The sequence below is a fragment of the Thalassophryne amazonica genome, chromosome 11 (assembly GCF_902500255.1).
Source record: "Thalassophryne amazonica chromosome 11, fThaAma1.1, whole genome shotgun sequence".
Lineage (NCBI taxonomy): Eukaryota > Metazoa > Chordata > Actinopteri > Batrachoidiformes > Batrachoididae > Thalassophryne > Thalassophryne amazonica.
In genome coordinates, this window is record NC_047113.1 from 29543200 (window position 1) to 29570734 (window position 27535).

The following is a 27535-nucleotide window of genomic DNA, read 5'->3' on the forward strand; positions in this document are numbered from 1 at the left end:
CCTCACTGTATGTGTGTGTGTGTGTGTGTGTGTGTGTGTGTGTGTGTGTGTGTGTGTGTGTGTGTGTGTGTGTGTGTGTGTGTGTGTGTGTGTGTGTGTGTGTGTGTGTGTGTGTGTGTGTGTGTGTGTGTGTGTATACATACACACACACCAAACTGAGTATGAGATTTTATGCGACACCGTTAGACTGCATTTTCTGAACATAAAATGAGGTACTTTTAGATGGATGTTCATTGTTCATCCATCAAGTAGAATTCAAAATATTCTGTATGATCTATTCTAAAGGCCCGTGGTGTTCCAGCACCTTTTTTTTTCCTTTTTTTTAATTTGTCACTAGGCAGTGAGGATGATTGACTATATCTGATCTGTATTAGGAATCTTAACTAGATTAGAAACCCAAAGGCCAGCATGATAAAAGGAGTCTTTGAAGGGTTGCATTATAACTTTAGCAAGCAAGGTTGTTTTAGGACAAGGATGATGCAAGAACAATGATACCTGAACTTCATTTGTCATGTTGTGCCAAGTTTGAGCTCTCAATATGTTCACACTTGTTGATAAATGTCTGTCTAGAGAGCTCTGTATTTTTCAAGCGAATGTGTTCGATAGAGCCAAATCAGATTCTTGGATGTTTTGTTTCCAAGCGAGGAAGCCGGAAAATATACACACACAGATATTTTCTTGAAGGTTAAATACGAACTTGCCCTTTTTTCCCAAAATGTTGAAGCCGAATAACTCTGAGGAATTGTGCGTTTTCATGTGTGAGAGAGTGAAAGAACAGCGTGCCTGTGTGCGTTTACAGCTCGGTTTTTTTATGCACAGAAGAGGGGTTTTTATGTTTTTGTTATTGCCTGTGCCGTCAGTTGACTGCCTGCAAGCAGATGGAACTGCCTCACTTTGAAAGAAGTTAATTTGGAGATCGCCAGCATCTTCTCTCCCTCTACTTCCAACAACACAACTCAGCTTCTTCCTCCCTGCTGTATTCTGCCTCATCATCTCAAGCCCATGACTTTCCTTTCATGGAATATTTCACAACAAACATGTACCTGCATTTCAATGCTCAAGACTCTTGCAGTCTTGTGCTGTTTTAACCCCACTTGCTCATTTCTCTCTTAGACCTTTGACATGCACACAAACACAATGGGTCAGTGTAGAAAATAATCTTTCAGGCTTAAAGGCCCGGTCCCACTGGCGTTTAGGAAGATTTTCATATGAATTATGCACAAAATTGGTTTATATTCAATAAACATCCGCAATATCCCTGAAACATGCTTATATGAGTTGGCCGACATCTGCACACGTCCGCAATTTTCCGCAGAGGCACATTTTTCCGTTGCCAGGATTTTTGAGCTGCACAAAATTTTGGTTGCGGATGACATCTGCCTTACATACGCAATGCATACTCAATATATGCGTTGTATATCCGCCGCTATCTGCTGATATCCGCAACTGATGGAGTATTGCGGCTTGGCAGCAGACTGGGACAGTGTGTAAAATGGATATATAGCGTGCCTATCATGTCCACATCGTGAACTAAAATAAGTTGTAGTGATTGCATACAGATTGTCCACAAATAAAGTGTTTGTATGACATCTGCTTTGCATCTGATTTGCGGACAATTTGCGAATGCATAACAAACACTTCACGTAAACCCAAAGTACTATAAAAATGTGGCAGAAATCGACATACTTGCCAGTCATTGACAGTCCAGCTGTGGAGACGTACAGATGTAGTTATGGATCGCTAAAGACGTAGTGTGACAGTTGCTGCCATCCAACAACATATCAATCAACTTGTCCAAGTCCAGCAATTGCTCCAGAGGCTGTGGTGTTGGTGTGAATAGTGATGCCCAAAGCCCAGAGTGCACTTCTTTTATGACCGCAATGCAGATGCCACGCATGCGCAATACAACTGCTGTTTCTGCAACACGTGCGTAATGCATTCTCAATACATCCGTAATACTTCCGTGATAATCGCAATGCGTCCGATCCGTTTCCTCAATACATGCGTCATACAGTAGTGTTCAGAATAATAGTAGTGCTATGTGACTAAAAAGATTAATCCAAGTTTTGAGTATATTTCTTATTGTTACATGGGAAACAAGGTACCAGTAGATTCAGTAGATTCTCACAAATCCAACAAGACCAAGCATTCATGATATGCGCACTCTTAAGGCTATGAAATTGGGCTATTAGTTAAAAAAAATAGAAAAGGGAGTGTTCACAATAATATTAGCATCTGCTGTTGACACTACAAACTCAAAACTATTATGTTCAAACTGCTTTTTTAGCAATCCTGTGAATCACTAACTAGTATTTAGTTGTATAAACCACCAGTTTTTCATGATTTCTTCACATCTGCGAGGCATTAATTTTGTTGGTTTGGAACCAAGATTTTGCTAGTTTACTAGTGTGCTTGGGGTCATTGTCTTGTTGAAACACCCATTTCAGGGGCATGTTCTCTTCAGCATAAGGTAACATGACCTCTTCAAGTATTTTGACATATTCAAACTGATCCATGATACCTGGTATGCGATATATAGGCCCAACACCATAGTAGGAGAAACATGCCCATATCATGATGCTTGCACCACCATGCTTCACTGTCTTCACTGTGAACTGTGGCTTGAATTCAGAGTTTGGGGGTCATCTCACAAACTGTCTGTGGCCCTTGGACCCAAAAAGAACAATTTACTCTCATCAGTCCACAAAATATTCCTCCATTTCTCTTTAGGCCAGTTGATGTGTTCTTTGGCAAATTGTAACCTCTTCTGCACATGTCTTTTATTTAACAGAGGGACTTTGTGGGGGATTCTTGCAAATAAATTAGCTTCACACAGGCGTCTTCTAACTGTCACAGCACTTACAGGTAACTCCAGGCTGTCTTTGATCATCCTGGAGCTGAACAATGGGTGAGCCTTTGCCATTCTGTTATTCTTCTATCCATTTTGATGGTTTGTTTTCCATTTTCTTCCACATGTCTGTTTTTTTTTTTTTTTGTCCATTTTAAAGCATTGGAGATCATTGTAGATGAACAGCCTATAATTTTTTGCACCTGTGTATAAGTTTTCCCTTCTCCAATCAACTTTTTAATCAAACTACGCTTGTTCTTCTGAACATAGGATGGGTAGCGAGACCGGTTTCCTTTTCGGGTATCGTTAAGAAATGATTCGATCCACCGACATCAATAAGCTTTTGCTTAATGATTCCGTTATCGGTCCTTTAGAGTGGCCGTTGTTTTTGGGGGTGTTTGTCAGGAAAATGATCATTTCTCTGCATTGATTACAGACCCTGCAGCGGGTCTGTAATCAACTTTTCTGCAGTGTGGCTTTGTTTTGAACCTTGAACCAATTGAAGCAGTGGTTTGTAGATTGAAGCAGTGCTTCGATCTATTGCTTTGTTTATTCATTCCTTTCCTTTCGCTTTATCTTAATTTTCCCCCGCTAAAACCCTAAAGAGCATATGTCTGTGAGTATTATTTACTTTTTTATGTTAAACTGACCTGTTATGGTCTTCTGAAACAGTTGACAGATGTATTTTAGACCTTAAAAACGGGAGCGATGCTAACGCGTTAGCATGTCTATGGCATTTTCAACGTTAAATGTTAGCTTTAAGCAGTTGCAGCTGTCATCACGTTTGGGTGCATTTGTTTCCTGTCTAATAAGCGTTTGTTGTCGTAAAAGAGTCAAATGTATTACAAATTCTAATATTTTTACATTTATTTTTGTTTATATTTTAATAATCTAATGATTAGTTATTATATACAATTTTAGAGAAAGAGACAAAAAGAACCTAAATAGAAACACAACAGAAAATATAAAACCAACTAACAATGAACATACATAAATAAATAAATACATACATACAGAAATAAATAAGTGTTTCCTGTGAACACCCAGTGACTCTTACACCTCCATTTCATCCCTGTTTTATTTAAGGTTAATGACAGTTTGTTTCGGTCAAACCATATTTTCAATGTGTTATTTCTTCATTGATTTCCTCCAGAACTATCTGCCAAGCTAGAAAACTGCTGCATCCTAGTAAGAGCAGAATACTACTGGAATGAATTTGAATAAGGAAAGTTATTTTGTTTTTGTTTTTTTCTCAACAAAATGGATGCTGCTCTCACTGCAGTTTATCATCTGGAATAGTCCCAGATTGCATTTCAGAGCTTCTAGAATTCAAACATTTTTGTGCAGGTGGTGGTTTTGGGTTTCAGCTTTTTTTTGTTTTTCACCACTTTCATCGCTGAATATGTGAAATCGTGAGTCACTTTTGTGCGGATTAAAGTTACTAACTGGGACTCCTGTCTTGTTGCGAGAAAGAAACGAGAATCGTCCTCCGTTCTGTTCACACAGCTCCAGACGCTGCGAGGCTGTCTGACGAGTCAAGTCAGAATGATAGAGTCCAGTCGGAATTAATAACTTCAAAGTGAAACCCCTTTTTGTTGATTTTTATTTATGTCCAGAGATCAAGGATACAGTGACCAATTTCATATTTATTTACTTTAAGATTCAATTAAATACATAGAAAACCTGTAAAGCCTACTTTTTGTACAAAATTCACAAGAGGTATCGATAAGGGAATCGATAAGGAATGGGATCGATAAGCAGAATCGATAATGGCATCGATATCGATAAAATCTTATCAGTACCCATCCCTACTGAACAATGTCTTGAACGTCCCATTTTCCTCAGGCTTTCAAAGAGAAAAGCATGTTCAACAGGTGCTGGCTTCATCCTTAAATAGGGGACACCTGATTCACACCTGTTTGTTCCACAAAATTGACGAACTCACTGACTGAATGCCACACTGCTATTATTGTGAACACCCCCTTTTCTACTTTTTTTTTTTTTTTTTACTAATAGCCCAATTTCATAGCCTTAAGAGTGTACATATCATGAATGCTTGGTCTTGGTGGATTTTGAGGATCTACTGAATCTACTGGTACCTTGTTTCCCATGTAACAATAAGAAATATACTCAAAACCTGGATTAATCTTTTTAGTCACATAGCACTACTATTATTCTGAACACTACTGTACATCCGTGATTGTTCGTCATATATTCGCTATACATTATTAATATATCCGTAATTCATACTGAGAAATTTGTCATTTTTGACCAATTTTGTTGTGGACGACAACGAACGCCCGAAATTTGTATACTCAATTCATGCGCAATTAATCCTCTCCCCAGTGTGACTGGGCCTTCAGGTAAACTTGTATATTTTTTAAGTCTGGTAGATATTTATATCTCATTTCAACCAGAAAAACAAACACTAAATAAATACAAATGTTTATTATAAATGCAAAAGAAAATAATTTAACAATGACTGCAGTGTGATTGTAACGTAGGATTTCTGTGACATAAACGTCATGATGAATTTTTTTTATAGTCATTTAAACTTGTAATTTTGTCAAAATATGTAATTACCTTTAATGTTATCAGGACAGAGTCATTTCTAAAATATGAATTTGAGCACAATAAATGGAGAGCTTCTACTTGTGCAAATGTCTTTTGACTTTGATTTGTGGACATTTTTAATGATCCGTTCATTTATTGTTAAAATATAAAATGAAACAGCTTTTTTCAAAATAATAAAATAGTTGCTGTTCAAAGAGCCTTTTATTTAGAAGCAGATGATGTTCTGCTGGATTCTCGGGACCAGATAAAGGTCTCTTCTGCAGCTTTGAACTCTGGTGGTATTGCTGAAAAGCAGAGATGTTTTCTTTCAACTGGACTTCGCAGTGTTCAGCTCATCAATGGAAGTTTGGTTGTCTGCACAGCAAATGTTCCTGATTGGGACAAATAAAAATATTTCTTTAAATATAAAGAAAACACTAACAGTTTATATATAAAAAAGGGGAAAAAAACAGCAAAAAAAAAAACGATGGAAAAAAAAAAACGCCCGAAAAAATAAGTTATTTAAAGTTGAGCTTTTGTGGTGTCTGAAAAAAGCTGTAGCTTTATTTGGTAAAAATAAAAAAGACTGAACCATTTACAAATTAAAGTGTTCACTCAGATCAACTGTGCTAAAAGGCTAAGCTAACATTAGCCGATCATTAAACCTTCACAGTTCAGTAAACGTCACATTTTATTTTTACATTATTCTCACCTCAGTAAAGCTGCAGAACTAAAGTCCGTTGGGCAAACTGGGACTTCGCATATATCCAAAAAGTGGGAGATTTCGGACTGAGTGCGTCTGCTCCATCACCCGGCGGCCTGGATTGCTCTGCCCAGTGATGATGCCTGAAGGCCGGCTTCTCCATGCGAGTCGGCCCGCTGTCGCGGTTCGATCGATATCCCACCAAGTCGTAAGTCCTCTCCCTCGGTCGGCGTTACTCCGAAAAGTAGCTGAAAAAAGCTTCTCCCAGCGGGGTGATGGGAGAATCGTTCTACTGCTGTTTTTTCAAGGTTTTTTTGTGGTTCAGGTGACCGAAGTTCAAGACGGCGATCGCTGAACTTTTTTCAGATTGTGGAAACAGCCACAGTGTGACGTAGCAATCTCTGCCCCCTTGCTGCTTCTGAAGCGACGCGTCTGATGTCACGACGCGTTGGAAACGCACCGCCCTCTGCCGCACTGACAAGCGCAACCCTCAACCTATCAAATCCCTTGAACACAGACACAAGCCATATCCGTTTGTTTTAAAATTAATTACTTTAGTTAATTAATTTGGTTTATTTGTTAAATATGTGATATTATTGAATAACTAATATTTTTCTATATTTTCCAGTATTTCTTTTTCTTTCTTTTTTATTTTTTTGATAACTCTAACATCCGAGGGGGTGAGGTTGATGACGTGAGGGGGCGTCGCCCCCAAATGCCCCCTCGTGGCGCCGGCTATGATTTTAATCCAGACAGAAAAAAGCGCAGTATCTCAAAAATATGAAGTCTCAGTTCTACTCAAATTAAACTTACATTAAATTTCTCTGTCTTTTTGTTTTTAAATGTTATTGTTGTTTTGAATGTGCTAATTCAACCAGCATGTTCCTCATTCAGGAGCACCTTATATATCTTATCGCTAACAAATTTTATTGTTTTATACTGCAGTGACATTTCACTCGCTGTGTTAGCTAAAGGTCTGCTGATGACTAGACAGGACAACTAATGAACTGAGTTCCATTAAGCAAATTATCTTTAATATAGTGCATCTGAGTCAGGCCCTGTGTTTTTTTTTAGTACTTTGCCTTGTGTACGTACAGTATGTGTAGGAGAGATGCTATATGTATGATAATTAGACATGAATCACTGATTATTTCATCAGTGTCACTTCATAACTCCCACTACATTGAAACGTGTATCTTTATTTGTGAGTGTAAGAGCAACTGTACATATGTGCACACAATCAAAATATTTTGTTGCTGCCACATCACTTTCTTTTGTCGTTGCAGGGTGGAAGAAAGTTTTAAGACACTTTTCTGGTCAATTTTCGGCCTGTCCGAAGTGATCTCAGTGGTGCTGAAGTATGACCATAAGTTCATAGAGAACATCGGCTACGTGCTCTACGGAGTCTACAATGTCACCATGGTGGTCGTCCTCCTCAACATGCTCATTGCCATGATTAACAACTCATACCAAGAGATAGAGGTAAATTGATCAATGGTTAATTTAGACTGAGTTTGCTGTATTCACTCTGATGAAAAATATATGGAGAAAAAAAGTGGAAAACTGCAACAATGCCCCATTCAGAGGGCGTGGATCCTCACTAAAACTTCTCACTGTCTTGCACCATGTATCATCTTTGTCCTCTGGCCACACCCCTTCCAGAACATTCTTCCACATGTGCACCTTATTCCCCTAATTTGTCTGCCAGCTAATGTAAGCCCTCACAGTCCCTCACTTCCCTGCCAGGTTGTTGTATTTGTACTCATCCTTGCATCCTGTATCAGTCCTGTTTGCCCCATGTTTTCAACCTTTGCTGGTGTTCTCCGTTCTCCACCACGCTCTGCACCTGACCTCTGCCTGTTTGCTGACCTATGATTGTGCCTCTCATCGTACTGTACCGCCGCCCTGCTGACTGTCTCTCTGTGTACCGTACCATTGCCTGTTATCTTGATAAAGCCTTTTTACCTTTACTCCTCTGCCTGCGAGTCCTGCATTGTGTGTCCTACAACCACCTGTGTCATGCCACACCCAGCCCTGACATATATACTGTTGGTTCACTCATCTTTTTGTTGCTGACCTTTTTGTTAGTAAGCTAGGACTGCCCCCTATATATATATATATATATCAATCAATCAATTCAATCAATTTTTTTTATATAGCGCCAAATCACAACAAACAGTTGCCCCAAGGCGCTTTATATTGTAAGGCAAGGCCATACAATAATTATGTAAAACCCCAACGGTCAAAACGATCCCCTGTGAGCAAGCACTTGGCTAAGTGGGAAGGAAAAACTCCCTTTTAACAGGAAGAAACCTCCAGCAGAACCAGGCTCAGGGAGGGGCAGTCGTCTGCTGGGACTGGTTGGGGCTGAGGGAGAGAACCAGGAAAAGACATGCTGTGGAGGGGAGCAGAGATCGATCACTAATGATTAAATGCAGAGTGGTGCATACAGAGCAAAAGAGAGAAAGAAACAGTGCATCATGGGAACCCCCCAGCAGTCTACGTCTATAGCAGCATAACTAAGGGATGGTTCAGGGTCACCTGATCCAGCCCTACTATAAGCTTTAGCAAAAAGGAAGTTTTAAGCCTAATCTTAAAAGTAGAGAGGGTGTCTGTCTCCCTGATCTGAATTGGAGCTGGTTCCACAGGAGAGGAGCCTGAAAGCTGAAGGCTCTGCCTCCCATTCTACTCTTACAAACCCTAGGAACTACAAGTAAGCCTGCAGTCTGAGAGCGAAGTGCTCTATTGGGGTGATATGGTACTACGAGGTCCCTAAGATAAGATGGGACCTGATTATTCAAAACCTTATAAGTAAGAAGAAGAATTTTAAATTCTATTCTAGAATTAACAGGAAGCCAATGAAGAGAGGCCATATGGGTGAGATATGCTCTCTCCTTCTAGTCCCTGTCAGTACTCTAGCTGCAGCATTTTGAATTAACTGAAGGCTTTTTAGGGAACTTTTAGGACAACCTGATAATAATGAATTACAATAGTCCAGCCTAGAGGAAATAAATGCATGAATTAGTTTTTCAGCATCACTCTGAGACAAGACCTTTCTGATTTTAGAGATATTGCGTAAATGCAAAAAAGCAGTCCTACATATTTGTTTAATATGCGCTTTGAATGACATATCCTGATCAAAAATGACTCCAAGATTTCTCACAGTATTACTAGAGGTCAGGGTAATGCCATCCAGAGTAAGGATCTGGATAGACACCATGTTTCTAAGATTTGTGGGGCCAAGTACAATAACTTCAGTTTTATCTGAGTTTAAAAGCAGGAAATTAGAGGTCATCCATGTCTTTATGTCTGTAAGACAATCCTGCAGTTTAGCTAATTGGTGTGTGTCCTCTGGCTTCATGGATAGATAAAGCTGGGTATCATCTGCGTAACAATGAAAATTTAAGCAATACCGTCTAATAATACTGCCTGTATACTGCCTGGAAGCATGTATAAAGTGAATAAAACTGGTCCTAGCACAGAACCTTGAGGAACTCCATAGTTAACTTTAGTCTGTGAAGAAGATTCCCCATTTACATGAACAAATTGTAATCTATTAGACAAATATGATTCAAACCACCGCAGCGCAGTGCCTTTAATACCTATGGCATGCTCTAATCTCTGTAATAAAATTTTATGGTCAACAGTATCAAAAGCAGCACTGAGGTCTAACAGAACAAGCACAGAGATGAGTCCACTGTCCGAGGCCATAAGAAGATCATTTGTAACCTTCACTAATGCTGTTTCTGTACTATGATGAATTCTAAAACCTGACTGAAACTCTTCAAATAGACCATTCCTCTGCAGATGATCAGTTAGCTGTTTTACAACTACCCTTTCAAGAATTTTTGAGAGAAAAGGAAGGTTGGAGATTGGCCTATAATTAGCTAAGATAGCTGGGTCAAGTGATGGCTTTTTAAGTAATGGTTTAATTACTGCCACCTTAAAAGCCTGTGGTACATAGCCAACTAACAAAGATAGATTGATCATATTTAAGATCAAAGCATTAAATAATGGTAGGGCTTCCTTGAGCAGCCTGGTAGGAATGGGGTCTAATAAACATGTTGATGGTTTGGATGAAGTAACTAATGAAAATAACTCAGACAGAACAATCGGAGAGAAAGAGTCTAACCAAATACCGGCATCACTGAAAGCAGCCAAAGATAACGATACGTCTTTGGGATGGTTATGAGTAATTTTTTCTCTAATAGTTAAAATTTTGTTAGCAAAGAAAGTCATGAAGTCATTACTAGTTAAAGTTAATGGAATACTCAGCTCAATAGAGCTCTGACTCTTTGTCAGCCTGGCTACAGTGCTGAAAAGAAACCTGGGGTTGTTCTTATTTTCTTCAATTAGTGATGAGTAGAAAGATGTCCTAGCTTTACGGAGGGCTTTTTTATAGAGCAACAGACTCTTTTTCCAGGCTAAGTGAAGATCTTCTAAATTAGTGAGACGCCATTTCCTCTCCAACTTACGGGTTATCTGCTTTAAGCTACGAGTTTGTGAGTTATACCACGGAGTCAGGCACTTCTGATTTAAAGCTCTCTTTTTCAGAGGAGCTACAGCATCCAAAGTTGTCTTCAATGAGGATGTAAAACTATTGACGAGATACTCTATCTCACTTACAGAGTTTAGGTAGCTACTCTGCACTGTGTTGGTATATGGCATTTGAGAACATAAAGAAGGAATCATATCCTTAAACCTAGTTACAGCGCTTTCTGAAAGACTTCTAGTGTAATGAAACTTATTCCCCACTGCTGGGTAGTCCATCAGAGTAAATGTAAATGTTATTAAGAAATGATCAGACAGAAGGGAGTTTTCAGGGAATACTGTTAAGTCTTCTATTTCCATACCATAAGTCAGAACAAGATCTAAGATATGATTAAAGTGGTGAGTGAACTCATTTACTTTTTGAGCAAAGCCAATAGAGTCTAATAATAGATTAAATGCAGTGTTGAGGCTGTCATTCTCAGCATCTGTGTGGATGTTAAAATCGCCCACTATAATTATCTTATCTGAGCTAAGCACTAAGTCAGACAAAAGGTCTGAAAATTCACAGAGAAACTCACAGTAACGACCAGGTGGACGATAGATAATAACAAATAAAACTGGTTTTTGGGACTTCCAATTTGGATGGACAAGACTAAGAGTCAAGCTTTCAAATGAATTAAAGCTCTGTCTGGGTTTTTGATTAATTAATAAGCTGGAATGGAAGATTGCTGCTAATCCTCCGCCCTGGTCCGTGCTACGAGCATTCTGACAGTTAGTGTGACTCGGGGGTGTTGACTCATTTAAACTAACATATTCATCCTGCTGTAACCAGGTTTCTGTAAGGCAGAATAAATCAATATGTTGATCAATTATTATATCATTTACCAACAGGGACTTAGAAGAGAGAGACCTAATGTTTAATAGACCACATTTAACTGTTTTAGTCTGTGGTGCAGTTGAAGGTGCTATATTATTTTTTCTTTTTGAATTTTTATGCATAAATAGATTTTTGCTGGTTATTGGTAGTCTGGGAGCAGGCACCGTCTCTACGGGGATGGGGTAATGAGGGGATGGCAGGGGGAGAGAAGCTGCAGAGAGGTGTGTAAGACTACAACTCTGCTTCCTGGTCCCAACCCTGGATAGTCACGGTGTATATATATATATATATATATATATATATATATGGGGGTGTATATATAGTGCTTCATTTTCAAAAATATTACACAACAAGAAAGTTTTACAATAAACAGTAAACACATTTGTGCCTTGATAATTTCATTCACAAGTTTTAAATTTAAATTGCATCCAAAATGTTAATCAAATAACCCATTTCCAAATTAAATTCCCTTGAAATGCGTCAAACCAACAAACAGTGGAATTAATAGTAACAGTGCATCATATTTTGGCAGCTATTTTGAACGCCATCTGGAATATCTGGCTTGTAGTTTGTTTTTGTTTTGAGAACGTCCTGATTTTGCTTTGGGATCATCTGAGGAACCTAAAAAAGTTGGTTTGATTTAATTCTGGGGATGGTACACACTTGGAAAACTCTCTATTTATTTTGTTTATTTGACAATCTTTCAGAAATCTGGGTTTACATCATCTTGACAAAAATTACATCCAAATGAACAGGAAAGGGTAGTTGTGATTCTCATTAGTGGAAACGTCACAGCAGCAGGTTTCGCAAACACTCCATGTCAATGCGTTGACTATTATGAGGTTGCAAAGGGGATATGACACCAACAGCACAAATAACCATGAACTAATAGCCACATTTCCCTTGACCATATGCAACTACACCTCAATATGTACGGCCATATTTATCTAAAGCACTTATTACATCGCTTCTGTCCTGCTACTGTTACTGATACACAAACCAGAGAATGTCACAATAGCCAAATCAGTGTGAGTTTGTGACCCCAATCATTTTTGTTAATCCAGAAGTACACCTCTAGTTTGAGAAAATGAAAACTGGATGCGTAACATTGATGTTTCTTAACAAAAGATTTGAATTTGCAATGAATTCTATGAGGTTAAACTAAATCTAAAAGCATATTGACTGTCAGGTTTTGGGGTTGTTTTTGTGTTATGCATTAGTGTGTTTGGTTCTGATCATGTTCTGTGTGGTGATTTTCTTGTCTGTCTTTTTCTGCTTGGGGTTTTCTGTATCTGTTTCTCTTGTCTGTCACTTGGTGTTCAGTGGTGGGCGTGTCCCGCTGTCTTTCCACTCCCACACCCCCCGATCTTTTCCTCACACCTGTTCCTCATTTTCTGCTTATCACTTTCCTGTATTTAAACCTCACCTTTTTCACCTGTTCCCTGGCCGATCTGTGTGCTTCATGCTTTCACTTCCAGCCTTGTTCCTAGTGTTTTTCTTGTCCTGCTTGACATTCTGTGTATTTATTACTGCCTACTTGTTTTTTGGACCACACCTCTACCTGATGCACTTGTTACTGTTGCTTATTCTGGACTGCTTTTTTGTGTACTGAACCCTTCTTGTTACACCAGTAAACCTTTTTGAACAACTCCACTCTGTATCTGAGCTTAGCACTTGTGTCCAGCCATTTCATGTTACAAAGCCTGATATTGCTTTAAAGTGTTCAGTATATTATCAGTGAGCTCAAGGTCAGCAAAACTTTCCTTGCCAACACAGGCACCTAATCCACTGGTATACAAAGCATGATTGTTTATAAGTTCAATGGTATGAATATTTCATGAGGTGAAAGATTGAATGTTCCATTCAACGAGGCAAAGCCAGGTTGAATGGTACATTCCAGCTTTCACTGAATTAAATATTCGTTCCATTGAAAGAATGTAAAAACACTCATTATTTGTTTTGTATAATGGCTAAAACACATCCCAGTCATTTGATATTATATTAATTTACAAACAACAGAAAAGGGACTAACATTTTGGTGTAGTGCATTGACATCAACAGTCTAACACAAACTTTAAATAGGAGTCCAAAATTGTTCTCAGTCAACTTCGAAAAACAGTTAGTCAATGATAATTAAAAAAAAAGACTTTGTGTACTTCCTCAGTCCAGCAAAAAATCGTGTCAGAAATTTGTCCAGCTTTTCATCCTAACAGCGCTTCATGCCTCCAGATGCACCATCAATTAGCTCATTCGAATCGTCATCCGTCAGCAAAACAAACTCTGCCATGTTTAAAGGACATGTCTCACGTTTTTTAACATCCCAGGTAGTAATACAACATAAAAGTACTCATGATTATAAGTGTCTCCACACAATTAGTGAGCTCTGATGTATTTTATTCTTTTCACTTTGAGCGTCAGCAGGTGCATTTCCGGAAAATTTCTTATTCGGCAATCCTCAGCATTTTTCAGTGTGTGACGTCCTTATTAGCAAAACAGAAACATTCCAATGACTGACAGACAGAGGGAAACGAACCTGCTTTGTCCAAAAACGAAGCTTCTGAGCTGCTGTTCGAAAGTGATGGCTCGGATTTACAGAGAGGAGACGACCCACTTCAACGCGAAACTCTTAACTTTTTCAGTGTGTCGGATTTTGGAGCCTAAAGTGTGGTGACATGCTGTTTGTGTGGATACTGGTTTACTGAAGCTGTGGACATGGATGTGGGGACATCTGACACTGTTTTAACAGACTGCGTGGACATGGAGATGGATTTGTTACATCGGTAAAAGTCAAAATACATTATTTCCAGGAATTAATGGACGTCATTTGACTTGCCATGATCATGAGAGAGGTATAGCTGGAGCTGGAACCGGTGCATGTGGGCACTTCTTTGTTCATGTGAAGAACAATATAACACAGTGTGTCTGGCATGTTCAAGATTATACCCCTTTTGTGTTTTGTGGCAAGTATTTTTTCTCACCTTGCTGTCAAAAAGAATGTCTCCAAGACGGTTTTTCCCCCCAACAGCAGATGTATTTTTTTTTTTAGATTTTATTGATAACACACTCATAATTAATTGTGCACAAAGCTGAAGCTGGAGCAGAGATGGTTATTGACAGGCTGCGTTTATGACTCATGGCTGTGCAGGTGCACAGAACCCTTCACAGAACTGCAGCTTTTACCGTGACTACATCAAAATGAACAGTTTTCCCTTAAAAATGAGTCATCATAACACAACATTACACTTATGTAAACTTTGGAATTAATCTGTGCTTCCGTTCTTAACGTTATCATCTACAATACATTCCATTGAAGCACATGCTGGGACACTTCTAGTAGCGACGTCACTTGTCAGAAACACCCGTGTACTCATGAGTACTTTGTTTTCAGGCGTATCCGTAGTTGTGAATGTCGCATACTTTGAAACCGGTCACGGAAGTGCACAAAGTGTAATCCTGGTGGATCATCGCTTGGCCACTAACAGCCTAAATCTAAATTGTTATGATTTTGGTGCAACATGTCCTTTAACGAAATGCCACCCCCACTAGTGTGTGTGTGGGTGGGGTTCACAGTGTGCAATGCTACAAAATGCATGGAACCAAATTTGCACAGTAAATGGAACCATATTTTCACGCTAAATGCAATGCAACACAAATGGGACAAATTATCCATGTCACGTGATATAAAAAGCACCAATCAAATGACAAGGGTCCACTCAGCCATTGTATAATTCCAAACAACTCTAACCAACACCCAGTCCATGCAAGCATTAACTAGTGTGAGAGCCAGAACACATCCCTGCCAAAAAACAGTATTCATTTGGAAAAATTGAGAGATTCTGACCCTGGTTTGGCAACAAATAACTATTAATAAAAAATAAGTTTGGCTTTTATCAGTGTTGTTACATCCCAGTGAGACAAAAGCTGGACGGACAGATGCGCAGCACTGTAGATGTTTGGATGGTGAGTTAGTGATGGCAAACAGAAAACATGAATGGAAGGTACAGCAGCTGTCTTGGAAACAAGAAAACTGAAGTACACCAGAACTTTTGTTGTGAGTAGAAATACTTTTATGTCAGCTGCTGCTCCTGTTGTTATAGCCTACATAATGATCTGTATGATTTCGTGTCCTGCTAAAAATTATTGACACATCTCATTATCATGTTCATCATGGGTGGGAAACTTGTTCCAGAAAGGGCCAAGAGGGTGCAGGTTTTCTTTGCAGCCACTAACTTCACCAGGTGATTTCACTGATTAATATCACTTTGATCAGATGGAATCAGTTAATCAGTGAAATCATCTAGTGGAGTCACTGGCTGCAAATAAAACCTGCACCCTCTTGGCCCTTTCTGGAACAAGTTGCCCACCCCGATGTACATATACTGGTCAAAAAAAAAAATTAAAGGAACACTTTTTAATCAGATTATAGCATCAAGTCAGTTCAACTTCTGGGATACTGATCTGATAATTTAAGTACCAGAGGGTCTTGTTAATCACTTTTAGCTGCGTTGGTGTTAATGAAATCAACAATAGGTTCAATAGAGGGGCAACAATGAGATGACACCCAAAACAGGAATGGTTTTACACATGGAGACCACTGACATCTTTTCTGACTGATTTTTCACTAGTTTTTGGATCCTGCAGAGGTTTCACAGGTAGTCCATCTCCTTCAGGATGGCATGTGCCATTGCCTGAAGTCTTGCTGTGTCTTGAGACAGTCCCAAGAGCATGGAGGAGACTCCAGGAGACAGGCAGTTACTCTAGGAGAGCTGGATAGGGCTGTAGAATGTCCTTAACCCATCATCAGGACTGGTATCTGCTCCTTTGTGCAAGGAGGAACAGGATGAGCACTGCCAGAGCCCTACAAAATGACCTCCAGCAGGCCACTGTTGTGAAGGTTTCTGACCAAACAATCAGAACAGACTTCATGATGGTGGCCTGAGGGCCTGACATCCTGTAGTGGGCCATGTGCCCACTGCCCAACACTGTGGAACTCGACTGGCATTTGCCATAGAACACCAGACTCGGCAGGTCCACCACTGGTGCCCTGTGCCTTTCACAGATGAGAGCAGGTTCAACCTGAGCACATGTGACAGACATGAAAGGGTCTGGAGATGCTGTGCAGAACATTATGCTGCTTACAACATCATTCAGTATGACCAGTTTGGTGAGGGTCACTGATGGTCTGGGGAGGCATATCACTGGAAGTACATACAGACCTCTACGGGCTAGACAATGGCACCATGACTGCTATTACATATTGGGATGAAATCCTTGGGCAATTTGTCAGACCCTACATTGGTGCCGTTGGTCCTGAGTTCTTCATGGCGCACAGCAATGTCAAGCGTCATGTGGTGAGAGTATGTAGGCAGTTCCTGGACAATGAAGGAATTGATACCATTGACTGGCCCCCACGCTCACCTGACCTAAATACAATAGAACACATCTGGGACATTATGTTTCAGTCTATCAGATGCCACAGGGTTGCACCTCAGACTTTCCAGGAGCTAAATGATGCCCTGATCTGAGAGCAGACTCCCCAGGAGACCATTCATCGTTTCATTAAGAACATGCCCGACATTGTCAGGCATGCATATAGGCATGTGGAGGCCATACAAACAACTGAGTACTATTTTGAATTGCTGCAGTGAAATTTTGGCAAAACAGATAAGTCTGCTGTACCTTTTTTTAACGTTTGATTTTTGGGGTGTCTTTGAATTTAGCCCTGTGTAGGTTGACAGTTTTCATTTCCTTCAACCAAGGTGGCATTCTTTGATTCCTCACACATTACCCAGTCCATATCAGGAACGATATCCAGTGTGGGTTTTTCTCCAGCTGAGATCTAATGTGTTTTCAAAGTATTTCTTTAATTTTTCTGAGCAATGTAAGTGTGAATATCCTCAGAAATCAATTGTATTTATTCAGACCACAGTAACTGAATAATCAAGGTTACTGACCAAAAAGAACAAAAATGATGGTACAAATCTGGCATTATATTAAGATAATACAAACAAAAAATATGATGACATAATGACTGGCAACCTTTACTAAGGGCCCCTTCACACATAGTATAAATAAGAACAAATCAGCTTGAATCACGGCGGTACAGCTCATATGAGTGAACCAGGAAAACATCAAGCCGACAGGCAGGCATGAATGAACTCGCTGCAGTGGTTTCATGCACACGACTGTGTCATGCACGAGCGTGCATGAAATCGTTGCAGCGGGAACACAGTGCGAGGGGTTAAGGTTAGGTTGATAAGGTTAGACCTTAATTGTGTGAAGCACCCTGAGGCAACTTTGTTGTGATTTGGTGTTGTATAAATGAAAATAAATTAAAATTAAGCAGCTGGAGCATGTGTAACCACGTTGCGCAGCTGCTGTGAAAAAAAAATAAAAAATACATGTCACCCACAGGATTCGAACCTGCAATTTACAAAAGCTTTGATTGCCAGCCAGAAACTTTACTACTGCTCTACTATCACTGTCCTGTAAAAGCTGAGGAGAAATGCCTGAAATCAGCAAGGAGCAAGCGAAACATGCACACGTATTGTGGGGGAGCCGACACTCTGGCATGTCACAGGTGTACTCGGCAACTCCACAGTTGTGGGGGCACTTAGACAAATTTCACCTCAAAGGTGAAATTTGCCACCTCGAATGTGATCGTCTGCTGACTGTTTGCGTGCTAATAGCGCGAATGGCCACACATTTTCTAAGTGCCACGTGAGCGGTGTCAGATGTTCATGTTTGTCACCTGGAATAGCCATCAAGCATTTGCACCAGTCTTTTTTGCAATGGCAGATTTCAAGTCTCTTCAAAGGCTTCCAGTGTGATTTAGGTCAGAACTCACTGACCAGTCTAAAAGAGACTACGATTTCTGTTCCAATTATTCTTATGAGCTCTTAAATGTGACTTTTGGGTCATTGTCCTGCTGAAAGACCAAAGACCTGCCTCGGACCTAGTGTTCTCTCACTGGGAAGCACATTTTGCTGTGAAATGCTTTTACACAGCATGAAACAACCTGTATCATGTTTTATTGTAGGGAGTCTGTTCTTCATCTGATGGGTTTTCCATCCATCCATCCATTTTCTTCCGCTTTATCCGGAGTCGGGTTGCGGGGGCAGCAGCTCAAGCAAAGCCGCCCAGACCTCTCGATCCACACACACCTCCCCCAGCTCCTCCGGGGGAACCCCAAGGCGTTCCCAAGCCAGCCGAGAGATGTAGTCCCTCCAGCGTGTCCTGGGTCTTCCCCGGGGCCTCATCCCAATGGGTCGTGCCCGGAACACCTCTCCGGCGAGGCGTCCAGGGAGCATCCAGAAAAGATGCCCGAGCCACCTCAACTGACTCCTTTTGACATGGACGAGCAGCGGCTCAACTCCGAGCTCCTCCCGAGTGACCGAGCTCCTCACCCTATCTCTAAGGGAGCGCCCAGCCACCCTGCGGAGGAAACTCATCTCGGCCGCTTGTACTCGCGATCTCGTTCTTTCGGTCATGAGCCAAATCTCATGACCATAGGTGAGGATCGGAACGTAGATCGATCGGTAAATCGAGAGCTTTGCCCCCCTACTCAGCTCTCTCTTCACCACGACGGTCCGATACAGAGACCGCATCACTGCAGATGCTGCACCGATCCGTCTATCAATCTCACGCTCCATCTGTCCCTCACTCGTGAACAAGACCCCGAGATACTTAAACTCCTCCACTTGAGGCAAGGATACTCCACGGACCTGAAGAGGGTCAGTGGTGATGGGTTTTGTCTTCTGTAAACAAATTGGTGCACTATGTTGGTTTCCTCTGAATGTTATCCCAGAAATACGTGTTTTATTGGTGAAATTATCCTTTGTAAAAAAGTATCCTTTACCTTTTTGTGTTTTTCTATCATTTGCTGTGCCCTCCTTTGCCTTCACCTATGGAGCAGTACTTGGTTCAGTGTGCAGTGTACAGGCTGAAACTTCAAGTCTACATTTCAATAGGCTGTAGGATTTTGCAAGTTTTTTTTTTTTTTTCTGAGATCCACACCAATATTCCTGAATGTCAGTCATTTCACAGTCTTAAGCCTGTGACATTTAGAAAGTATGCTTTTTGGATAATTCCATTTCTGATGCTTATTTGTCTTTATCATTGTGAAGAACAAACTCAAAAGAATTATCTCATTTTGTCCAATAAAACTATTATTCATTGGTTAATTCAGTCCATGTGAACACTTACAATTAAGTGCAAGTGAGTTTTATTTGTTTGGAATTTTATTTGTGGAACTAATTTAAATTCTTTTAAATATGCATGCACTATATTATTTCTGCAATTTTATCTTTCACTACACTGAAAAAGGGATACTTTGATAAACTTAAAAAATTACTGTAATTTCTTAGATCTATATTTATTAGTATATTTATAATATGGTCAGATCCTTTAGTTATGAATATACATTGAGAGAAACAATTAAATTAAGGTGTACCAAATTACAAGTTAGTCCAAATTTCACTTTTTTCAGTGTATATGAAACCACTTTATACATTTTATTAAATTGTCTGATAATGCAAAAATGGCTCAGTAACATTTATTTCTGAAAATATTCTTAATTATTGACTTGAAAAGCAGGGTTGCCAATAATTTTCGCCAGGGCTAATTATCCAAGAAGGAGTTCATCCAAGAATGAGAATAAGAACATGTAATATTAGCAATCTCAGAGTGTGCTTTTTTAAGAGGCATCTCTGATGTATTTGTCTCTGCAGGAGGATTCTGATGTGGAGTGGAAATTTGCAAGAGCCAAATTATGGCTCTCCTACTTTGATGAGGGTCGTACTTTGCCTGCTCCCTTCAACCTGGTACCCAGCCCAAAGTCCTTCTACTACCTGATCCTTCGCATCAAGTCTTGCCTGATGTGCCTCTGCAAGGCCAGTGGACATCCCCATAACAATGAGTTAGAGATGGGCATGCTCAACTCACAGATTAAGGTCAGTAACAGCAACTGTTTCAATGCATATTAAATTGCAGATGCAACTGAAGAGGTATTTTTGTTACTACAAGGAAAGGAATTTGCAGTTTCAGTATCACAAGTAAACATGGAAAAAAAAACAATCTGCAGGAGCCAGTGCACCAAAGGCTTTGATCATATCAGCACACTTTAATTCACCTTTTAGAGATTGTTGTGAGTCTGTAATTAGCAGCGTAACTATAGAAACCATTCTGCTTGGTTTGCTTTCTTCAGATTATCTTAATTGCATTCTTTATGCACAGGCGGCTCAAGGATAGTACCTAATGGGGCTGTTGCCCCATCAAGCATTTCAATAGCTTCACCAAAACAGTACCAGGAAATTAACTGACATTTGCCATTTTAAGACTTTTGATTTCATCTTTTTTTTCATTTATTTCCACACTGTTCCATTCTGATATCTCCCCAGTAGTTGATGCTATGGAAAGAAAAAAGCATTTATTTTTACTTAGCACATCTTTCGGCTTGCTTTGGTATGATGAAAAAAATGTTTTGTTTCTTTGCATGAATGATGAACTGTTCTCCTTTGGTTTCTCCTTTTCCACAAATTTTGCTTCCTGTATGAGGTCATTTGACAAGAAAATGACCTTGTGCAGGAAGCTGATGATAAGGGGAAGATGAAAGAACACAGTCCATTCAAAGACAGTGAAGGAGAATTGTGGCACCTAAAGATCAGCCTCTATCATGTTTTCCTGTGAGGTTTTTCCAAACATTTTGCCTTCAAGTGTTCCTTTATATATATATATATATATATATAAACACACACACTGAGGTCCTATCAGCAGAATAATTGATATATGTTTTTAACGTTAAGTGCTGTTGTGAGAATCCATATGCAGACACTTGAAATTAAGCTTAAAATTCATATTTGCAGAGTTAATACATAAAGAAAATCACCTGATAGACTTTACTGTGGTTATTTGCAGTACAATTTTCTCATTACTTGCTAATTGCTAGCTGTGAACTCTCAATCCACATTCTTGTTTTTGTGTGATGTCTGTATTCCCACATGTTGTGGGGACCACAAGATAGAGGTTCGAATCAGTCATACTTTTCACAAGGAAATATTTCAGTGTATGGTTAAAAATAAAGTCAGGTCTGGAAGTATGTACCAATACTACACATCACTGCATCCGCCACACCATAGAACCACCTTGGATGGCAACCGCTCAGGGAGAAAACCCGTCGATCCCCACCTCTAGAAAGTAACCATCTTTCTGCCATACCCAGGTGAAATGTGGGCATCCCCTTGGCCTTCTCCAGCTGCTGGGGTCCTCAACACTAAGGCACCATCATGCTGGGTCATGCCAAGAGAAACACACCACATGGACAAAATGGCATTGCTGACATTCTCTCACAATGCAACTGATAAGCCTGACATGAGTCTCCTTAAGTCTGACTCAGTCATTCCAGCTGCACCAAAGGATTCTTCAAAGCCACCTAGTACAACCCCTGGCAATAATTATGGAATCACTGGCCTTGGAGGATGTTCATTCAGTTATTTAATTTTGTAGAAAAAAAGCAGATCACAGACATGACACAAAACTAAAGTCATTTCAAATGGCAACTTTCTGGCTTTAAGAAACACTATAAGAAATCAGGAAAAATAATTGTGGCAGTCAGTAACGGTTACTTTTTTAGACCAAGCAGAGGGAAAAAAATATGGAATCACTCAATTCTGAGGAATAAATTATGGAATCACCCTGTAAAACTAACACCTGCATCAAATCAGATCTGCTCGTTAGTCTGCATCTAAAAAGGAGTGATCACACCTTGGAGAGCTGTTGCACCAAGTGGACTGACATGAATCATGGCTCCAACACGAGAGATGTCAATTGAAACAAAGGAGAGGATTATTAAACTCTTAAAAGAGGGTAAATCATCAGGCAATGTTGCAAAAGATGTTGGTTGTTCACAGTCAGCTGTGTCTAAACTCTGGACCAAATACAAGCAACATGGGAAGGTTGTTAAAGGCAAACATACTGGTAGACCAAGGAAGACATCAAAGCCTCAAGACAGAAAACTTAAAGCAATATGTCTCAAAAATCGAAAATGCACAACAAAACAAATGAGGAACGAATAAATGCACAAGTTTACGTTGATATTTTGGACACTTTTCTTATCCCATCAATTGAAAGGATGTTTGGGGATGATGAAATCATTTTTCAAGATGATAATGCATCTTGCCATAGAGCGAAAACTGTGAAAACATTCCTTGCAAAAAGACACATAGGGTCAATGTCATGGCCTGCAAATAGTCCGGATCTTAATCCAATTGAAAATCTTTGGTGGAAGTTGAAGAAAATGGTCCATGACAAGGCTCCAACCTGCAAAGCTGATCTGGCAACAGCAATCAGAGAAAGTTGGAGCCAGATTGATGAAGAGTACTGTTTGTCACTCATTAAGTCCATGCCTTAGAGACTGCAAGCTGTTATAAAAGCCAGAGGTGATGCAATAAAATACTAGTGATGTGTTGGAGCGTTCTTTTGTTTTTCATGATTCCATATTTTTTTCCCTCTGCTTGGTCTAAAAAAGTAACCGTTACTGACTGCCACAATTTTTTTCTTGATTTCTTATAGTGTTTCTTAAAGCCAGAATGTTGCCATTTGAAATGACTTTAGTTTTGTGTCATGTCTGTGATCTGCTTTTTTTTCTACAAAATTAAACAACTGAATGAACATCCTCCGAGGCCGGTGATTCCATAATTTTTGCCAGGGGTTGTACTAAAGCCGTCCAGTTGTCAATCTAAGTCACTGTTTAGCATCCAAGTCCCAAAGCAAACAGTAAGTCAGGAATCACAAGGACAAACACACTCACAATGTGTTCCACAGTATTCCCATTGAAATCTGGGTTTGCTTTTCTGTTTCTTAAGGGTGTTGTCCATCTAAACCAAATCCCTAAAATGCAAAGGAAATACAAGCCACATAACACAGAATCAACCCACAACCATTTCCACTTTTCCTGTGATTTCTCTGATCAAGTGGCTAATCTCAAAGCCTCAGCTAAGCTATTAGACTATTGGATCGGCTGGCATCTGTTCAAAAACCTGGGACAGTTTTCGACAAGATGGAGACAAGGTAGGTTACACCCTGCTGCCTCTGTGAGCTCTTGAATGTCAGAATGGCTCTGACAGTTTAACTGCAGAGCCAAGCCGCTGCAGCAAGTGATCAATGCATAAACTCACACTCGACTGAGGCACAGTGAAGAGAATGCCAAGTGAGATTTAAAGAAGGCAGCATTGCCCTTAATAAACCAGTGACTTTTTGTCTTTCAGTCTGCGTTTCTCATATTAATACCTGAGAAAATAAAGATACCTTTGCCAGTGGTTGATGGAAAAGCTAACTTTAATTAGCACTCTTATTCCAGAAAGTTACAGTGGTTTAATTTCTAAACAATGAATACAAGATTACATATTTGATGTAACAATCAAAAGTTTACTTTTTTAATACATGCAGCAGTGGAAGACTGTCATCCTAGCACGGGGAAAGGATCTTCTACATTCCCACCTGCATGAGCTATTTCAGGTACAGACCTGCAGTGTTGCCAACTCCTCAGTAAGAAAAGTAGCTATTGGCTGTCCTAAAAGTAGCCAGAAGTTGCTAAATAACAACATTGTCTAATTTTATAATATTTGCAGAATATGATGTCGTAACAGATGCTGTAGGAAAAAAGAATAACGTCGTGGGAGAGACAAAAAAAAAGTGAGCAAAAACACCTTTATAATATTTAGAACAACAAATAAACTTGATTCTTGGTTTGTTCATTTTGAAATGGATGCCTGCAACACCTTTCAAAAAAGCTGGATCAGTGGTTTACCACTGTGTTACATCTTTTTTTTTTCCTTCTAACAACACTCAATAAGCGTTTGGGAACTGAGGACACTAATTGTGAATGTCATGGTTGGGTATAAAAGGAGCATCCCCAAAAGGTTCAGGCATTCACGAGCAAAGGTGGGGTGAGGATCACCACTTTGTGAACAACTGCGTGGAAAAAGTAGTCCAACAGTTTTAGAACAATGTTTCTCAATGTTCAATTGCAAGGAATTTAGGGATTCCATCATCTACAGTCCATAATATAATCAGAAAATTCAGAGAATCTGGAGAACCTTAAGCGGCAAGGACAAAAACCAGCACTGAATGCCTATGACCTTCGATCCCTCAGGTGGCACTGCATTAAAAACCAACATCATTGTGTAAAGGATCTTACTTCGTGGGTTCAGGAACACTTCAGAAAACCATTGTCAGTTAACACAGTTTGTCACTACATCTACAAGTGCAAGTTAAAACTCTACTATGCAAAGTGAAAGCTATACTTCAACAACATCCAGAAACGCCGCCGCCTTCTCTGGGCCCGAACTCATTTGAAATGGACAGACACAAAGTGGAAAAGTGTGCTGTGGTCTGATGAGTCCACATTTCAATTTGGTTTTGGAAATCATGGACGTCATGTCCTCTGGACAAAAGAGGGAAAAGACTATCCAGATTGTTACCAGCGCAAAGTTCAAAAGCCACCATCTGTGATGGTATGGGGGTGTGTTAGTGCCCACGGCATGGGCAGCCTACACATCTGTGATGGCACCATCAATGCTGAAAGGTACATCCTGTTTTTGGAGCAACACATGCTGCCATCCAAGCAACATCTTTTTCAAGGACGTCCCTGCTGATTTCAGCAAGACAATGCCAAGCCACATTCTGCAAATGTTACAAAAGCATGGATTCGCAGTAAAAGAGTGCGGGTACTAGACTGGCCTGCCTACAGTCCAGACCTGTCACCCATTAAAAATGTGTGGTGCATTATGAAGCACACAGTACGACAACGGAGACCCCGGACTGTTGAACAACTGAAGTCGTACATCAAGCAAGAATGGGAAAGAATTCCACCTACAAAGCTTCAACAATTAGTGTCCTCAGTTCCCAAACGCTTATTGAGTGTTGTTAGAAGGAAAGGTGATGTAACACAGTGATAAACATACCACTGTCCCAGCTTTTTTGAAATGTGTTGCAGGCATCCATTTCAAAATGAGCAAATATTTGCACAAAACAATAAAGTTTATCAGTTTGTCTTTGTGGTGTATTCAGTTGAATATAGGATGAAGACAATTTGCAAATCATTGTATTTGGTTTTTATTTACATTTTACACAATGTCCCAAATTATTGGAATTGGGGTTGTATTTTGTCATTAAAATTGGCCATCACCTCTCAAAATAAAAAAAACTTGTCAAAGCCAGGGTGCGCAGAAAACAGGGTAAGTAGGCTGACCAAGTCTGAGTGAGGTTTGCGAATCAATTATCACATCATTGCAGCAGCACTGATTTAGGTGAGAAATTCATTTTTTGTTTTAAATCCTGTTCTGAATCAGGGCATGATCAGCCGCGGTGGCATCACGCATGCGTGATTCATTTGCACTTTGAATGTGGAGGAGTGTAGATCTCCATCCACTCCTCTCCCATGACCTTAGAGCTGCCGCAGGCGGAGCACACTGTCTATTGACTGCCTGTGACTACATTTAGGGCAGCGGGTGCTGCCGTGAGGTTAGAACAGAGATTGTAGATCAATATGTGCTTTTATTTTTGAGTCGCCAACAACCAGAAAAGGCTCCAATGACGGCAGGAACAGTAGCTAGATTTGTTGCTTGTTCCTTTTGAGAAAATAAGTCACTAAGAGTGTTTGGAAAGTCGCCAGATTTAGCAAAAAAGTCGCCAAGTTGGCAACACTACAGAACTGGATAGTGCAGTGGACAGTCCCTCGGCCCCACATCAGTCACCACCCCTCAAAGACATGATTCTTGGTACTTTCCTGTGGTTTCTTCTTCCACAGATGAGGGTCCAAACAGTTTTCTCTCCTCCCCTTCATGATGTGTGCTACCCTCTCATAGTGGTAGCTGAAGGGTTACTACCAAGGCAGCTGGTGGCCTAATCCCACCACAAAGCCACCAAAAGTAGATTATCTGTAGGCTTGAAGACCACCTCTTGTCCCTGGATGAATAAAAATTTCATGCCAAGGATGCACAACATATATTATAATATATAAAGCTCACATTTCACCTGGAGGCACCAAATAGGGTACTTTTGAAATGTGGGGATACACCAGTTTTCTGTCTGGGTGGCTGCCATCCAGGACCCAAGGCAGTTCCATAGTGTGGTGGATATCGCACCACACAGCATCGGAGCAAGCTCCCAGACCTGACATGACATGAATATGTGTATTACATGCATGCATGTTTGGATATTGCATGCAAGAGCTCATGCAGTTCTTCCTTTGACTCATATTTATCCACTACGAGTTTCTGTGTTGGCGTTTCTTTGCCATACATCAAACACACTGACTGTTTGTTAAATGGAAGCATCAGAGGTCTGCAAAGCAGCTCATTTGTGGGGTTAGATCACAGAGTACACAGCAAAGAGATATAGCCTACTGGGATTTTTAAAATCTTTGCATAATAAACGTTTTCCTCATACACATAAAGATGAAACACTAGTTGGCAGTACTTATGTTTAATATACCATATATTTGCATCTCTGCAGCAGATGAGCTTTTTAATCTTTTTATGACTAGATTATTCATGTCATCACAAAACCTTTTTTCTACAGCATATTAAAAAAAAATTCCATTTATGTATTTTGTCAAAAGAATCAAGTGATTACAATATAGAAACACAATGTGATACCTGTGATTACTTTAAATAAGGGAAACTGATCTTGGAGGCATTGCTTGATTATTTTAGGGTTATTACTTGCTGATCTGGAATGGAACTGGTCTTTTATTCATTTAGCACATGCATATTAAAGAACACATTGACAGTGATCAGCATTGCCGTGCCGGAATTACATCAGCATTCAACCATTGTGAGAGCACACCACCCTGACAAGGGTGTAATTTGGATGGATCTCAAATTGAATTAAAGATGGTTCTCTGCCATGAACCCAGATGCATCAGTGCATCCAGAAAGTGTTCACTTTTTCCACATCTCTGGAGAGATCTGAAAATGGCTGTGCACCGACGTTCCCCATCCAATGATGGCGCTTGAGAGGTGCTGCAAAGAGGAATGGGCAAAACTGCCCAAAAGTGCACCAA

At 40.0% G+C, this 27535-nt stretch overlaps 1 protein-coding gene across 1 annotated transcript in view; it reads left to right on the top strand.

Moving 5' to 3' along the window:
- The window catches only part of LOC117519651 (short transient receptor potential channel 7-like), a gene marked incomplete at its 5' end in the record, with an annotated part of 118842 nt that overhangs the window by 70416 nt on the left and 20891 nt on the right, over positions 1-27535 (top strand). Inside the window, 2 exons of the mRNA XM_034180924.1 lie at positions 7391-7586; positions 20202-20423. Of these exons, the coding sequence (XP_034036815.1) occupies positions 7391-7586; positions 20202-20423 (418 nt within the window). The remainder of the gene's footprint in view (positions 1-7390; positions 7587-20201; positions 20424-27535) is intronic.